General features: G+C 37.3%; 2 protein-coding genes across 3 annotated transcripts in view; one reads left to right on the top strand and one right to left on the bottom strand.

The window, feature by feature from the left end:
• sorcs2 (sortilin-related VPS10 domain containing receptor 2) overlaps positions 1-3,598 on the top strand; it is a 219,534-nt gene extending 215,936 nt beyond the window's left edge. The window contains exon 27 of one of the 2 annotated variants that reach the window (XM_079839013.1): positions 486-3,598. In XM_079839013.1, coding sequence (XP_079695139.1) covers positions 486-550 — 65 coding nt within the window. In that variant the 3' untranslated portion in view covers positions 551-3,598. The remainder of the gene's footprint in view (positions 1-485) is intronic. The other variant, XM_079839014.1, reaches the window with a different exon arrangement.
• A 1,374-nt stretch (positions 3,599-4,972) lies between these two features.
• shrprbck1r (sharpin and rbck1 related) lies at positions 4,973-17,218 on the bottom strand. Its single transcript, XM_079801295.1, has 14 exons — positions 16,720-17,218; positions 15,594-15,768; positions 15,358-15,441; positions 15,017-15,158; positions 13,947-14,037; positions 13,480-13,807; positions 13,177-13,289; positions 12,794-12,967; positions 8,890-9,050; positions 8,674-8,785; positions 7,566-7,745; positions 7,270-7,368; positions 5,987-6,130; positions 4,973-5,716 (listed from the first exon to the last, which is right to left on the bottom strand). Exons 1-14 carry the CDS (start codon positions 16,987-16,989, stop codon positions 5,636-5,638), a joined length of 2,154 nt encoding a protein of 717 aa, XP_079657421.1. The 5' UTR covers positions 16,990-17,218; the 3' UTR covers positions 4,973-5,635.
• Positions 17,219-17,244: the final 26 nt, after the last annotated feature.

Genomic DNA, 17,244 nt, shown 5'->3' with positions numbered 1-17,244 from the left:
TGAAGAAAGAAATTCAGAAAGTTTTGGAACAACTTGAGTTTGAGTAAATGATGACAGAATATTCATTTTTGGGAAACTATCCCTTTTAACCAAGACTCACAATTCTTAATGCATTAACTAATGTTAAGAAATGTAACCTTATTGTAAAGGGCTATCTTTTTTTCTTTTTTTGATTGGTTCAAGAGGCTATATCATTTTGCCCAACATAAAATTAATATTTAAAAAAATATTTGATTCCAACATTAAAAATATATATTTATCATTTATTTTTTTTATATTGTTTTTTGTTTTTTGACTGGCATATCACTATTTACCTCATGGCTTGATTCAAATCTACACAACCCAATGAATCCAGAATAATCTGTAGGTATCGTTATCAAATATCCACATTTTCTTCAGTGTTACATTGTTCAACCTTGAGTGAAAACATTTTTTTTTTCACCTGCTGGCTTAACAAAACCTGTTTCTGATGTTCTTGTTGCCAGGCAACCACTCAGGGGTGGTGTTGAGCATAAATTCAAGGGAGCTGCACAGTTACCTGACCAGCTGATGACCAATATGAAGGTGCCAGTGATGAGCACAATAGACTATGCCTTCCTCCTCTCTCCAGATCTGACCCTTCAGAAGAGAGAGCAGAGACACACCTGCACCGAACCTTCTCCTCCCCTCTATCTTCTCTCTGTCCTTTCCAGCCTCCGTTCCCTCTTTCCAGATGGTGGATTTTGTAGCCATCTGCTGATGACCACGTACGCTCACATAGGCTACATTTCCTGTCTGACTGTTAATGTGCGCACCCTGCAGTCTGTCACGTCCCTGTCCACCGTCTCTCTCATTTGGTCATATCACAGGGGCATGAAATCAGCCCCACTTACTAATTCCCAGGGAGAAACTCATTGACAAATGCTTTATTTTCCATCCTTTCCATTGGCTTGTTTTTTTTGTCCTCTCCTGTGTTTTTTTTTCTTTCGGTCTGAATAGTTTTTTGACTTTCTCAGGCCACGGAGTTGTCGTGGTCTCTGTAAAACTCAGACTAGACTGAAAGGTGAGTGAAGGCCATGCAGATGTGCTACAATGCACATAGAGCAGGATACGATACACATTTAATTCAGGGGAAGCAGCATTTGTTAGATATAGCCAAAGGGACACTTAAGATATTCTCTGTCACCCTCTTTTCCTTCTATTGTAAACATTGTTTAAAGAAATTTTAGTTAAACCCTTCACTTTTCGTATGCAATAACACATCTTTTGCTTTAGTCAATATATTATTTTGCCCTATTTCGTGGATATGCTATGCAGTAAAGTAATTTTTGTCTGTCTTATCTGATTCTGCAACATGTTAGTCATACATCATAGCTATGGTGAAATTAGTAATTGCGACTGTTGATCGTTAACATTGATTGCATTTGCCCAAGAAATGCAGATAAACATGGTTTGCCTTTTTTTTAGCAAGCGAATAATGTCTAGAATTATGTCTAAAAGGAGATACCTTTCCAGTTACTGCCAAATCAGCACAGCTAGAATCTTCTTGGTGTTCCTGGGAAAACCTGAACCAATTATCAGGGTCACCGCTTACATTTACAAGGCCCAGGGCTACATCCGAAATCGCATACTTCCCTACTACTGTATATAGTAGGCAAAAAACAGTATGTGACAAAAGACGTATGTCTTAATTCACAGTACTACTACTATAAAAGAGGAGGTGAAAAGTACCCGGATTACCTACTTCTTTTGACGAGATTGGACGATTTTACTGTCCCATGAGGCAACGGGAGAGGAATTGTGAATTGCAGTGAAGTGACACAACTGACACTGGTAGGCCACATGATAAGGGCAACATGGCGGATGTAGTACGTCCGGATTACATTCATACTACACACACACCCGTACTATATAGAAGATACTTTTTTTAGCGGTCGTGAAGTAACTACTTATTCAAAATAAGTACCTAGTTGCAGCAGCCCAGGACATCGATTTTGTTGTTTTCCCCTGGGAAATTGGCTCTGGAAATAGTTTGCCCCAGAGACCCATTCCTGTCTGTTTTCTCCAAGAACTGCAGTGCCAAATATTCATCTTTTAGATTATAGTCCATCTTCTAAGGCATCGTCACTGCACAATGAAACATCATCCCCTAAAAAATATCAAATCCCATTGTTCATCGTTGAAATTCTTAGTGAAAGCTAGCTAAATTCATATGCTTGTTTATTTATTGGACTTTAGATTTCCTCACAAGCATCAGCCATCGGATGTTGACCGGGACTCAACACAGGACGATACACAGCGTAGCATGTGCTACCTGTCAGGTGTAGTGTGTATAAGCCTATATTAGGCGTAGAAGGACATAGTTACGTTCCCTATCGTTTGGCTTGTGTAAATATAACAAAGTGTACATAGATCCTTCTGTATATAGCCCCTCCTAAATATGACACTTTCGATAGACCAAAATGTGCACTGTTTTTTCTCCCAAATGCCTCGCACTGGGTTTTCTTGAATTCAGGAGTTCTACATGGACGTGAAATGATCACTTCTACATCTTTGTCTTTATTCAGCATTGTTTACTGAAGGGTATTCTTAATATTTCACATCTATATCTACAACACTCACACTCACACGACTAAAGAACTGTGTGAGAAGTGGTGCACTGTGTCTGTGTGCATACTGAATTTGTTTTGTCATTTCAAGGGTTCAGCTATTTAAATCATGGTGTCTGTCTGAATGGACAGTTTTTCTCCTTATGAACTCTCGCTGTTGGAATCACTAGTGTTTTATCGATGAGGGTCTCTCACTTGCACTAATCACAGTTCATGGCTTGTACAGTGTTGTTCAGGTGGGTTCAGGGAACACGTCATTTTCAACTGAGAAAGACACTGTGTATCTTATGTCACACTACATCAGAGAGAATCACTTCGGCAAGTCTTGACCAAATATGATTTGCAGGTTCACTGTCTCTTTAATACATTCAGTTGTGGACCTTGAGCAGTCTATATTTTTCCAAGTTTGATTCAAACATTGACAACGTATGATGGTCTTGGGTCAACAGATTCTCTCAGCATAAACCAAAAAGACTACATCTCTACACTAACCAGTTTATGATTATGTATATCAACAACACAAACCTGTTCATTTCTATACATTGCAAACAGTGTGGACTTATTGCACCAGACGCTGAACTGTCTTTTTTTAGCCTGTGTATGAAAAGTTATTTAGCGGCATCTGGTGTGTTCTCTCTATATTTCCATCCACGAAATGAAAATGAGCAAAAGCTCTACTGTTATTGGAGAGATAATCTCATATTCAGAGATGTTTCTGCATCAGTTAAGCTTAAGCAACGGCACACTCCAGCAACAAGGACACTTCTTAAATAAACACCAGGATCCTTCCTGAAATTAAGACTCAAACGTGGTGGAGAAACAGTAGAACTGATTCTGTATTTTGTTCAATTTCATTTGTTCTTGTTCCTTTAAAATGTAAATGTTTTTGACTCCACTGCAACAAGTGAAAAGCACTTAATCAGCGTGTCTGAATACAAACACACTAACTGTAAAGATTTGTTTTGTTAGTTTGAGCTGTTTAATAAAGTTTTAACATTATTCATTAGCTGATACCTGTGTTCTTTTCAGTCTTATTCAATGAAACATATAAAACCTCTGATGTTGACCTCGATAACTTCAATGACCTCCATCTATTTTCTTAGTATTTGTTTATTAATTCATTTAATTCCAGCAGTGAAGAAAATATTACAAAACAGTTGAATACAATGCAGGTTGGTAATGTTTTTTTTATTTCTTAAGAACCAAATATGAAGCATGTTAAAGTAATTCAAATATGTAATGAGAATTTATTAACAGTTTAAATATTGTAACTACAGGTGCTCAGTACTATAATCTGTAAGGCACTCTTTAAGACTTGCAACCCTGAGGTCAGATTATTCTACTGAATTAAAGTGTAAGATTTCTGCAGATGCAGGGACCGTTTCATTTTCAGTCATTCACTTTACTTCTGTGGTACATGCAGTACTCAAACTTCATAGTGCACATATTTGAACATTAGTGAGGTTCCAAATCATTATCATGAGAAAGGATGCACCGGGCCCTCACTGAAGACTGTTTTGAAATTATACAAACACACTGCATAATTTCATTCTCAGTTACAATGTCCATATAAATGCTTTGTGGAAAAAAAGTAAACCAACATTTTTTTTCTGATGTTTCAGATAATGATTTTGACTCATGAAAACATTCTTGAAATGTTCATTTAGATGCATAAGTAAATGTTTTGGATGCTGACATTTTTTCAATGCATAGATTCAAAGCTTTGGAAGTGACATCAGTCCTTTGGCTTATATCAGACTTGTGAACTTCCCACACAAGCCTCAGGTCCCTGCTCTTGACCATTACTCAAATAAGCATAGCATTGCAACGTAACATTAAAACAATACTGGCTACATATTAACTACATCCAACTTACAAACAAACTATCACATCTTAAAGAAGTACACTGATTTGTGTTAAACTTAACAAATGTGCAACATATGCACAAAATACAATGTCTTTTGGTTTGTAGGAAATGTGGAGGGAGAACACTGCACACATAAATTATCCTGGATCACAATTCTACAACAACAACAGCATACAATATTTAAAATAATAATAATAATGTAACACTGCAAAACGACTGCTAATGTTAGTGGTTACATGACTTGGAGACAAAAACAGGCAAGAAAAGGCACTTTCAGTAAAACGTCTTAACAGTGTAGTATAGCTTTAAGATTAAGACAAGACAAATACAAAAGTATTTGTGTAAGTGCATTGTAACGATTCCCTTGTTTTCATTTTCACTGGCAGCTTCAGATGGCTTTATTTATGTCCTCCTGGGATCATTTGATCAGTTTTTTTTTTCTCAAATTAACAGATTAAAAAATGTTTAAAAACATTTTTTTTGTATTAAAATATATATATATTTTTTTTTTGTTGTTAATCACAATGTTTATGATTTAGGTTATGTAGAATGTTCAATTCTGTGTTGCTGTGTCTGCCACCCGCTTCACAGTTTTACATGAGTGATTTACCAGTAATCTGTGAACCTGTTGACTAAATCATTGAAAAGAACTGGTTCAAAAGAATAATTCATTTCCAAACCACTAAATCAAGCACCCTTAAAGTAACGATTCTGTCTTAGATAACTCAGAATAGTTGTAGCGTGGTAACACTCGAACATTTTAGCCGCCGATTCGAAATAAAATGCTTTCATAGTAGAGGTGATATTTGTTATGTGACATACAGTTAAGTGAATTTAAAGCTTTTCTGTGGATTTTTTAAATAATTACAAAATATTAAAATGCTGACTGGACTGATACAGTAGCTGTCCAATAGGTGGAGTCAATCCATCGTTTTCACGTGGATTCTCCTTGGTGCCTTCATTTGATTCATGATTTAATCACATAAAATGCACCATTGAAACGTTTGTTGTACAACAGACCTACACATTTCTATATTTCAGCATCAGAAAACGGAACTGAAAGCTTAAACAGTTGGATAGTACATGTCAGTTCACACTCGAAAGTGTACGTCTATCATGATGTAATACACTTCGCTCTCTCTCTTACTCGTACCTCCTTCTCTGTCTGCTGCTCTTCCCTTCAGTGACAGTTTTGACATTTTGGGTGGCATCTCTGTTTGTTGACATTGCAGCGGCAGCCTCCACTTGTGTCTCCAGGACCCTGAAGTGAGAAAGATATCAATCTCTGTTTTCAACTATTAAATATTTACAATTAACATTGATTCATTGAAATCTATAGGTCGCTGTATTTATTGCTTTGTTTAAATGATGACCACCCATCATGGCATGGTTTAACTGTCGAAGTATAGTTTTTAGAAATTAAACCTGCATTATACACAATGGCCTTTTCTTGCTCTTGTTTTCTGAGGGAGGTACTCAATGGAGGCAGAGAGTAAAGCTTATATCCCAGTCTTATGAAATCAGCACTTACTTTAGGCCCCCAGCGGGGTCCTCTGGTGACCCAGCAGATCTCGGTGTGGCAGACAGTACAGCGGAGCCAATCGCAGCCCTCCTTCTTCTGCACAATGATGCCGCACTGAGGGCAATGCATCGCCTCTCCAGAATTAACAAGAGTCTGTTCATGTGTGAGTGATAGGACAGAAGACAATAAAAAGAGAGATGAGCATTTAGCACTTTTTAACGCCAATAATAAAAAAAATAGTATGTGGGTTTAAAATGATGTAATCTGAAGAACATGATAAAGGGCATTTCTTAAAGTGTCCCTATTATATTTTTTGAATATTCCCTTTCATGCAGTGTGTACTATAGCTGTTTGTGAATGTAAATGTTCTGCAAAGCTGTAAAGTCGATAAATAAAGTTATTGTCTCCAAAAAGAAAGAATCGACTCAGAACCGCCTAAACGAGTCGTTTGTAATTCGAATCCCACCGAGTTACGGTTCTACGTCACTAGAAAAGACATTTGCATAATGCCCGACTATGTTGTCCGTTGTCCACCTTGACCAGCCCTCAAACACGTCAATTTACTGACGACTGCTTCTCAAATCAAGTTCAACTCGGGATTCGCAAAACGCTTGCTCTTGAAAGATAGCCCAGTTTATTTGGGCCAACTTGCTCCTCAGAATCACAACCTGTAAGTATGAATAATTATTTATGTACATACTTTCTAGTGTTTTATATTGTGTGAGTTTCCAGCTAACTCATGTTATTACTGTCTTACTGAAATACTTCTGCTAGTCAGCTGTGGGCCATTATTACCAAAAACTGTGCCTATTAATGCAGATTGTCTGTCCTTTTTACAAAATTTGTTTTACAAACGTTAGTTTCATCAGTCATTCATGTTAGTGCTCGGCTAACGTATGTGCTGTTATTGATACACTGCACTGCAATAAATTAGAAATATACACATGGGTTTGTTGATGTACAGTACATACACTTGCTAATGCTGATGGTGAGGAATTACAGTTGCAACATCTCATAATGTACCTTAAACTGAGTAGCCTATCACTGAGAAAAGTCCTGCTCAAGTAATCCTTGTGATGGAGGTTCGGGTTGAATAACTAGTTCTTTCAATGTTTCATCAAAAACGTGATGTGCAAGGTATATTATGAAAAGAATTGTGTTTTTTGACCTTTGATGCATATAAACCTGTTGTAGGAGACCTACTAAATTAGGAGCCTTTAAAATAGCATAATAGGGGCAGTTTAACATGAGCTTTGACATAAGAAAAGGATCTGGATTAGTATGTGTTTGACCTTCAGCAGGTCTCTTGTTCTTCGAGCTGCAGAGTCATTGATGGCACGAGCTGCTAGATCATCTTGATATTGCTTACAGTTCATGCCTTCATGAATGGCCTAAGTGAAGGAAAAACAATGCCAAAGTCATTCACCTTCTATTATAATGAGAACCTAGAGAGAAACAAAATGCTAGATGTGAATTATATATATATATATATATATATATATATATATATATATATATATATATATATATATATATATATACTTTTTTTTTTTTTTTTTCAGTGTGCATATGACAAACAGTATTTTACCTTGCAGAGCAGGCAGTTGTGTTTTTTGCACACTGGGCAGTTGAAAGTGTTGACAGTATCTTCATAAACACACCAGCCAGGACAGTCTGCAGTGGCACAGTGATAACTGCCCTCACATCGAGACTCTGCAACAGACAGACCCCTCTGCAACCAGCGCTCATAATCGTCTATTGACACCAGCTGCGTGGGAGAGATAGAAACGGAAAGCATATATTGGTTAGTTTACTAGTACTCAGAAGTGGTGTAAAAATATTTTTTTTAAATATCACTCAGCAGATTCATAAAAATCTTGTCTGATGTTGCATGATGCCATAAGCACATTATAACAGCCCAAGTGTAGCACAGCACTATTATAGTTAACTAAAACTGAAACCATAAATAAACATTTTCATTACTTCAAAACGTTAACTGAACTAAAATAGGAAAAAAAAACATAAAACTTTATGAAACTTATTTCAGCAGATTGCCGAGGAAACATTAATGTACTAAAATGTACTAAAAATTATAAACATAAAAATGACAAAACACACAACATTAATACAACTTTAAATTTTAATCTTGAAAATATAAAAATATTAATAATTAAAGTGGCAGCTGTTGAAGATTATATGGGGCTAATGACGCCAACCATTATCATATTTGTCAGGTGCTAGTACCTTATTGGCAGGAGATTAAAAGAAATTTGAAAACCATTTTTGAGGTGGCAGTTCCTTTTAATTGTGAATCTTTATATTTGGGTTACTTTTCATTTGATTGGTGGAAGTTGAACAACAAAGATAAGAAAGTTAGTAAAAACTAGTAAAAAAAAAAGTGTTTAAAAAGCTAGAAAAAAGCTAATTACAAGGAAATGGTTAAAGCCAGAGCCACTTACAGATCAAGAATGGATAGATATATTACAAAATACATATGTGATGGAAAGACTTTATTTTTCAGTATTGCTCTAGGTCACCTGTCAATTGTGCTCCAGCACCATGGACAGTGTCACAACAGCAGAGTGAGAGCTCGACACACGCTTCTCTACTCTGTGTGGATCTAGCCAGACATACCAGACAGTGTAGTTTTGTAGACAAAGTGGCAAATTAAAAGCAGAATAAATGAAAGTTCTCACAGCTCGGATTTCTCTTTCTTGCAAGATGCAGTCGCAGGCGTAGGACTCGTCTCTGTATGGACATGCCACCTGAGGGTCCTCTGACATCAGAATTACAGAGCGCAGACACTCTCTACATATAGAGAAAAACAAGAGTTTTCTTAACTGCTGCATGACAATACAGAACAGTAAATGTGACTATATGTGCTACAGTGGCACACGCTCACTCTTCCTTACTTGCAGAAGCAGTGGAGACATTCTCGGAGCAGGACTCCCTCGCCAGACCCAAGCTCCACATAGCAGATCCTGCACTCCACTTTCTCTGGGTTAGGAACCAGACCCTGTCCGTCCATCTGAACCAGACGTGCAAAGTTTTCCCTGCGCTCTGCTTCTCTGGCCTACAGACACAGAAAGAGCAGCTGTAAGAACTGAAGAAGCACACATGGATGCGCATGTGAGGAAAACACATAGCACATGCTGTCACTCCTGACTGGATCTTGAAGATAGAAACAAGGTCTAATGCATACAAGCATCCCGATGGCATTTCTAAGAACACTATACGTGTATATATAGCTCTGGAAAAAAATTAAGACACTACTTACATTTCTCAATGTTAAGTGGTCTCTTGATTTTTTCCAGAGCTTATGCTTTATATATATATATATATATATATATATATATATATATATATATATATATATATATATATATATATATATATATATATACACACACACAGACACACACACACACACACACACACACACACACACACACACACACACTTGTAACAATAAAAATAACAACATCAATATGGGCACCTGCAAGATTTCATCTTTTTAACAGAACATACATTTTAAAACATTTTATTTTTAACAAAAATTATAGTTTTATAATGTAATATTACACATTACTATAATTATTTAATATACTATACTAACAAGAGCTATATGTAATTACAAGCAGCTCCATAAAATGACACGCAAAGTGCATGTGGCTAACTAGAATAACTATTATTCATGTAAACACATGAACACTGTAAAATAACATTATAGCCAAATGAAATGCACCTGTAATAAATTAAATATAACTTGCATAAAGTTTGTGATTAAATATACCATGAATGCAATCCCTTACCTTACACTTTTATACTTATCAACCACATTACAGAAGTACTGTAAAGTAACAACGCAAGGCTCTAAACATACCGGAACTGTATATAGAAAAAATGTAACACACCCAGATGTGAATGGTATGTACCTATTAAAAGAGCTTTATTTGAGTTTTTCCACATAGTTTGTTTGCATAGCCATCTGTCTTTCTTAAAGGCTATTTTACATGACTAAACATGAAAGAATCAAGCCCACAGTCATACAGACAAACAAGTTATGCTACATTACAGCCCTAACTCAACCAGTCTTCCTCTGGTTTTTTCTCTTTCACACTAGTTAGGCCTACTCATTTAGCAGATGTGTTTTATCCATAATGCATTAATTGCCAGTACTCAGAGTAAATTGGGGGTAATTACTGAATGTTCTCTCATTATATTTTTGTCATCTAAATAAATATTAGTATGCTTCTAACAGCATGTGCAAAAAAAACAACATTTCCAAAGTTATATTCTGTATGCAAAATTCTGAAGCAGAAAACGTGTATCAGATGTTTTCTTAGCATGCATGCATTTGCAGTCAAAGGTTTTTGCAAAACTGTTCTATGGCACAGGTTTAACATGTCAGACACTGTTGACATAGGCTCAGATTTACCTAAACTATTTAGCTTCTCTTCTTCATTTCACGTGTTTCAACTTTGATGTAAAATTCATGCGTCTTGTGTGATCAGCTGCGATCTTGAAGTGATTTAGGATAAGTTACTTCTGTGGACGTGGAAAGCAAAAGTTTGTGTTTAATGTTAAGCACACAAAAAGTGCTTTTTTGGATGACCCATCACAGAACTCAATCGGCACAAACAAAATGATGCTGGAACAGTTAAAAATGGTTTCTCTAAGTAAACTGAAACCTGTCCATTCAAAAATTCCAAGACTAGAAAATTATTCAGTTCTTGGATATATGAGTATGTCACACTATTTTACAAGAAACTGTCAAACAGTAATAGACTGTGCAGTCATTTCATACATCTACTTACAAAGATATACAATACATCATCTGATGCTTGAGGCATCTGCCTATTAAAAGAGTCTGTACCTGAATAAAGCTGTAAACTTTATTTTAGTTGAGACAGTTCAACTATGGGAGGGGGAGGGGCATCTTATTAGACCAAGTGAAGTAACAGCATCATACATATATTTGCCATAATATTATAAAAATGACTACCTGTATGACTGCAACATGGATTCATTGCAGTGTTTAATTACAAAGATGTTTTTAAAATGGGTCAAAATGTTTAGCTTTTGCAAGTGGTCTGAAAAGGCGCCATTTGAATAGATGAGCTTGACATGGATCAAATTCATTAGCAGTAAACTGTTCAGGCATATACAAGTTGTGCAGTATTCCGGAAGATGTTCGTGCTGAGGTTGCATTTGCGGTACGGGTGTGCCTGGTGTGTTAGTTGAGAACTGAGTGAGTGTGAGTGTGTGTGTGTGTGTGTGTGTGTGTGTGTGTGTGTGTGTGTGTGTGTGTGTGTGTGTGTGTGTGTGTGTGTGTGTGTGTGTGTGTGTGTGTGCGAGTCAGTAGTCCTGGTCGAGGTTGTGCAGTAGTGAGTTGTTGCCCCTCAGCTCCTCTCTTCTCCCTTTCTCCTTAAAAAGAAATAGAGACAAAAGAGAAGAGATTCAGACTGAGGAGTCAATCAGAGCTCACAAACCCTAAGAGATCAGTAAAAAATAGCTCTCAATAGTGATTAACCGATATGGGTTTTTCAATGACTGATGACAATTTCAAAAGGTTGCAGATGGGCAACATAAAAAAAATATATACATATAATAAAAATAAAACATCTTAAGGATAACAAATGAGATGACAAAAATTAAACACTTAATTAAACACTTGTATTTTACTATAATAAAGTCGGCATGAAATGAAAATTCACCCATTCTATTTTCTAGATGAACGTTATAGATCTCAATTTGTGAACGATTCATCCATGCAGGGCTGTAACCGCCATAGGCATTGAGGGGGACAAGTCCCACCCAATAATTGGAAATGACCAACCCCCCCAACTACTCAACTTTTTTTATGTAATTTCGCCATTTTGAATTGAAAAAATGCAATCATTTAAAGGATGTCATTCACAACTGAAACAAGAGTGAATGTGTGCATATTTTTAAATAAAACATTATTTGCAAAGGGTTTAAATGGATTACTTCACAACTATAAAAGGTTATAATTAGACCTAGAACTTATTTTACCTTTCTTATTTCTTCTCTGTTCCCTTTTAATCATTTAATTTCTTATTTTCTTTAAATAAAATAAAAAACGTTGATCCCTCTCAATGTTCAAGACATGGTTACGGCCTTGCATCCATGTATGTTTCTTTTTCGACCTCGTCATTTTTTAATAAAAATATTGTAACTCTGGTGACTTGAACAGGACTTCTCCAATCATTTAGTCCACATAAACCCTGACCCTGCAAACTAAAGTTCATCTGCAGCCATTTTTACAACCATTGCACTTGGATCTACAGTGCAATACGAAAGATCTCTCGCTACTTCCGTTTCATCGTGACTTTAATGTAATGCACTACAAAATTCTGAAAACAGAAAATGTTTATCAATTTACAAGGCTATCTGTACATTTTGAAACTGACACAACACTGATATTCTTATACTCTCAGAATCGCCAAAATATTCATATTCATATATATATATATATATATATATATATATATATATATATATATATATATATATAAAAATTTCATTTATATGAATACAAACAAAATGACTATGCTGACCTGAGGATTTTGTCCTAAACCTTGGTGTGAGTGAAGATGTAAAATGGTTGGTGTGTATGAGCTGTATAAGCCAACAGCAAAAGAAAGATATCATCTGTTCTCACTGATTTCCACAAGCATCAAAACAGAGGAACATTCCGGTGGAAGCAGGCAGAAGTATTGTGGAAAATGTGCTCATGCTTTTCTCAATCAGCTCTGAGTCTGGGCAATTATGTGCATATTTTGCAAGCCTCACCTGTTGGTACTGTCTTATTGCTTCTTTTTCCTGCTGAATGCGTCGGAGTTCCAGAGCGTCTGGTCTGTAGTTGCCAGGAACTGTGTAGCCTTCAGGTCTGTCTGCGCTACACATTTCACAGCCGGGACGTGTCGGTTTATTAATATATGTACAGGTTGGGCAGGCCCATCCCAGCTACATTCCCACAAAAACAATGATTCAAATAAGCACCATAATCTTGTCATAGAAGTACATCTACGCATTTATGATATACATGCTCTTTTAATGATATGTATTTACTGTTCATGTATTTCACAGAGTTGTTTTCAATATTATTAAAGGCACAATAGTATGAAATGTCTGTGCTTTATCTTGTAGGAAAACTTGTTCTGAACAGCATGTACCTGTGTGCTTGTTCTGTTGGGCGCCAGGGCTTCATTCAACTGCGGCAGTTCAAGGTTGATCAGGTCACGGATATCACTCAAACCCAACCTCTCTGTCCCTCCTGCACTGTTGCCTGAGAGTTATACACCAAAATTGTAAATTGTACAAGACTTTATACACAAAAAAAATTCTTATAATTTAGCAGAAATATTGAGATTCCCATTTATAATCAACAAAAATTGTTCTGTGTGTAAATGCAAGTTATGACTTTGATTGGTGGCCTTTTGTGGTCACTATGTGTATTAGTGCCTGCGCATACACACTCAGAGTATTATGGCTGCTATGAAGTCTCGTAGGCAGGGTGCTGTATGGCCTTGAAGCTGTGTTCAGTGCTGCTGGCCCGTTGGTTACCGCTTCTTGGTGGGGCTGATTAGACATTGGCACCAAAGCTGGCATGAGTAAAGCACTTTCCTGATCTTGTTGGTACAGCCCTCGACTGAGTCGAGACTGACGGGCAGAAATGAGATAAAGGAACGCAGTGTCGCCATCTCGCTGAACTCCATAAGATGCCAGAGAGCGATGATCAGAGCACAAAGACTGGCCGATGACCCAGCGCTGCACACGTGGATGAAAACCATAGTCTGTGAAGACCTTAGAGGGGAAAAAATAACTATGTGTGATTACCTAAATTAATTCGGAGATTCTGAGAATGGCATTGAAAAATGATTGATGAATGTTTTTTGGTTGATGTTTATTAATGTTTATTTGGTTAATGTTAATCTGCACCAACCTGCTGTTTGAGAGCTCCAATTGTGGAGTGGGGGAAGACGTTCACTGTGACACAACAGGAAGACGATGCATCCTCTACCACCACAGCAAGGCTGCATGATAAACCAATGCATCAGCTGAGATCAGAATGGCTTGGGAACATAACATGTGTGTGTACATGTAGAAATGTGTGTGTTTGAGTGGTTGGATGGATTACCAAATGAGTTGGTGTAAATTAAAGGGATAGTTCACCTAAAAAATGAAAATTGCATCATTGTTTACTCACCCTCATGTCATTTCAAACCTGTGTGACTTTTTTTTCTTCTGTGGAACATAAAAGAAGATATTTTGAGAAGCATCTAAGTTTTTTTATGTCTCTTTTTCAAAATATCTTCTTTTTTGTTCAACAGAAGAAAGTCAGTCACAGTCAACAGATTTGGAATGACATGAGGGTGATTTTCATTTTCATTTTTGGCTAAAAGATCCCTTTAAATATTACTGATAAAATACAACAACAAAAAAAACTGATTTATGAAACACTCTCAAACTGTGTCCTAGCCAGGTGTAACAAGGTTTCAGCAACAATAAATGTGTCTGTTCATGGCATGATGTGACACTTTTAATTACAAAATTCAGCCAATCAAAACGGTTTCTCTCTGTTTGTCTGCACTTTCTGCATTTAATATGATGCTTTACCAGAAAGAATGCTTTTATGTTTTTGTTTTTTTTAAGGAAGAACGGAGTATTTGACATCTAGTTTTCAATCTGAAACTCTCCTCACCCATGTTTGATATGACAGTCAAGAGTGGGGTCAAGAAGCAAAGTGGGAGAGGGCGGTGGGCGGTATCAGAAAAAAACAAGCTGGGATTCAAACTCGGGTCACCCAAAGACCAACCACGTGGATAAGGGCAACCATCACAGAAAACAAGTGCCTGACAAAATGTAATGCCACTTGTCACAACAGCAGCTGGACAGAAGCACTGATTAACATGCAACAGACAACTTGTTTCACTTGCCGCTTCGCATCTGGTTAGGACACATTGTTAAACTGATTTTAAAAAATGGGTCAATGTCTGTAAACATGTATTTTACCTAATTTCAGTGTCAGTGTAATTATTTTTGGAGGGCTGAATGCTCAGAGCAGCTTTCTGTTTAGCCAAAGATGATGCACAGACAGTTGCCGCCCGAACATCACCTGCCTCTATAGCGCCAACCAGCTCCGCACATATCTCCTCTAGAGAGAAAAGAAGAAATGGAGAAAATGAGTAAGGGCAAGAATGAGAAAGTTGGATGGGAAAGGAGTGGGATAGAGGGTAGAATCGAAAATGGAAGCAGTTGACAACATAAAAGACAATTGAAACTTTGTTTATTGTTTGGCAACAGGGTCAAGCTGATCGTGAGCAGAAAATTAAAACAAGAAAACAAGTGACTACCTGTATGTGGCATGGGTGCATTGCTCTGTGAATCCAGAGGCTGGGGAGGTAGCTTTCCGTCTTCAGTGGAGGAACTAATCGCCACTGAAATAATGAGCAAGAGACATAGTGGTTTATAAGCACAGAACCAACAGTAAGTCAAAGGAAAATCAAAGGCATCATATGAAACTAGAGAAAATGAATAAATGAACAAAATTGATACTAAATAGTTGGAAGAAAGCAGAAGGAAGGCAAACCTCTATGTGCTTCACGGAGTGATGACATCACCACAGTGGCCCACTCCTGTGCTTCCTGCTCACAGCGAAAGTTGAAAGTGATACGGTCGTGTGGGGGTGTTGCCAAACTCAGTTCATGGCACTGTGGGGACTTGATTTCATAGCGAACAGTCTTGAGGTCAAACTCAGCAATGGACTGAATGAAAATAAACAAGAGAGCCACAAAATATAATGGACTTGTTTTACTTTAACAAAACTGAAATGACATGGTACATGTTGTTTTGCAAATATAACACTGATGGGAATGAAAGTAAAGAGATTTCAAAATTGTATTAATCCTCTTTGGGGTCTCTGAGACCCTGGGTATAAAGCATAACGTTCACATGCTATGATTTTCTGATTTGCTGTACTTGTAGTTTGTGAAATGTAGCAGTACACTACCCCAGGATGTATAATTGTCAGTGTCCCCAAATAATACAATCCTGGATAACAATCACATTTTTGAAAGAGCATGCCTGCGTTGTTGTAAAACAGAGAGATAAAGAATTAAACATTACATTACAACATTTGAAGGGAAATAATAGGTTTTATTATTTTACATTAATGTATATATATATATATATATATATATATATATATATATATATATATATATATATATATATATATATATATATATATATATATATATATATATATATATATATATATATATATATATATATATATATATATATACCGAGGTCTCTGTAACCCGAGAGTCCATGAGGGGCAGTTTCACTTTCTTTCTTTATAGATATCATTCTATTACAGCAAAGTGAAGTGATCACAGAAGTATTCATGTGTGAACTAACTAACTAACCACATTAGGTTGCATGAAGAGTGTGAAGTTTATTTATGACTCAGTCACAACTCTCAGCAAACTAACAGATTTTGGGGGTGGAGGGTGGATTTCAACAACAAAGACTAGCTAAACAACATGTGATTCACTCGTGTGTACTCTTATCAGCCAGAGGGCAGCGCTATATAATGACGTCGCAGATACTTCTGGAAGGAAAATACTACCATTTGCGTTTTTTTCTAAACTTTTAACCAGTGTTCAAAGCACAGCAGACTGAGACTTCAGGCAAGTTCGACATTTTCTCACCACACTGCGTCCAGCCGCTGTTCCGCTGATGTCCCGTAACGCAAGGCGGAATTCCCCTGCCTTCCCCGGGTCCATGCTCAGCTGAAGACGGAGAGATTCGTCTCCGGCGCCCGGGAGACAAAGTGGTCGTATACCTGAGTGGCATACTGACACCTTCACCGACATCAAAACAGTGCTGCATGCCGACTGCGAGGCCTCATGGCCGAGATGAGACGATGAGGACTGGGCCGGCGGAGGTGTGTGAGTCCACCCGCCTGAGCTCAGCGACATGCCGCCGCCGACTGACGAATTCAGGCGGGGATGTATCGTGTTGACACCCCAGTACCAGCCGGGTTTTGTTCGCTAATATGATGCTAGGATATATCCTATAACTCTCTGATCCGGACACTCGCACAGAAGTAGCGGCCTTGTCATCTTTGTGTTAGTTTCGGATGGAGGGCAGTCCAGCGTCACAGCAGGAAGAAACACGGCTCAAGCAGAGACAGACATTTTACAATATGAGAGACGCTGCGCCTCCTGTTGAAA

The sequence above is a fragment of the Gobio gobio genome, assembly GCF_949357685.1.
Source record: "Gobio gobio genome assembly, chromosome: 2".
NCBI lineage: Eukaryota > Metazoa > Chordata > Actinopteri > Cypriniformes > Gobionidae > Gobio > Gobio gobio.
The sequence above is the reverse complement of the archived record's forward strand: the minus strand, read 5'-3'. Positions and strand labels throughout refer to the sequence as shown.

What these genes read in the sequence shown, in the direction of transcription:
- shrprbck1r (XM_079801295.1), bottom strand. Translation starts at nt 16,989, where the DNA reads ATGTCGCTGAGCTCAGGCGGGTGGACTCACACACCTCCGCCGGCCCAG. An exon ending in ACAACTGCCTGCTCTGCAAG is followed by an intron (nt 7,369 to 7,565) that starts GTAAAATACTGT and finishes TCCTTCACTTAG; the next exon opens with GCCATTCATGAAGGCATGAA. An exon ending in GAACAAGAGACCTGCTGAAG is followed by an intron (nt 6,131 to 7,269) that starts GTCAAACACATA and finishes ACACATGAACAG; the next exon opens with ACTCTTGTTAATTCTGGAGA.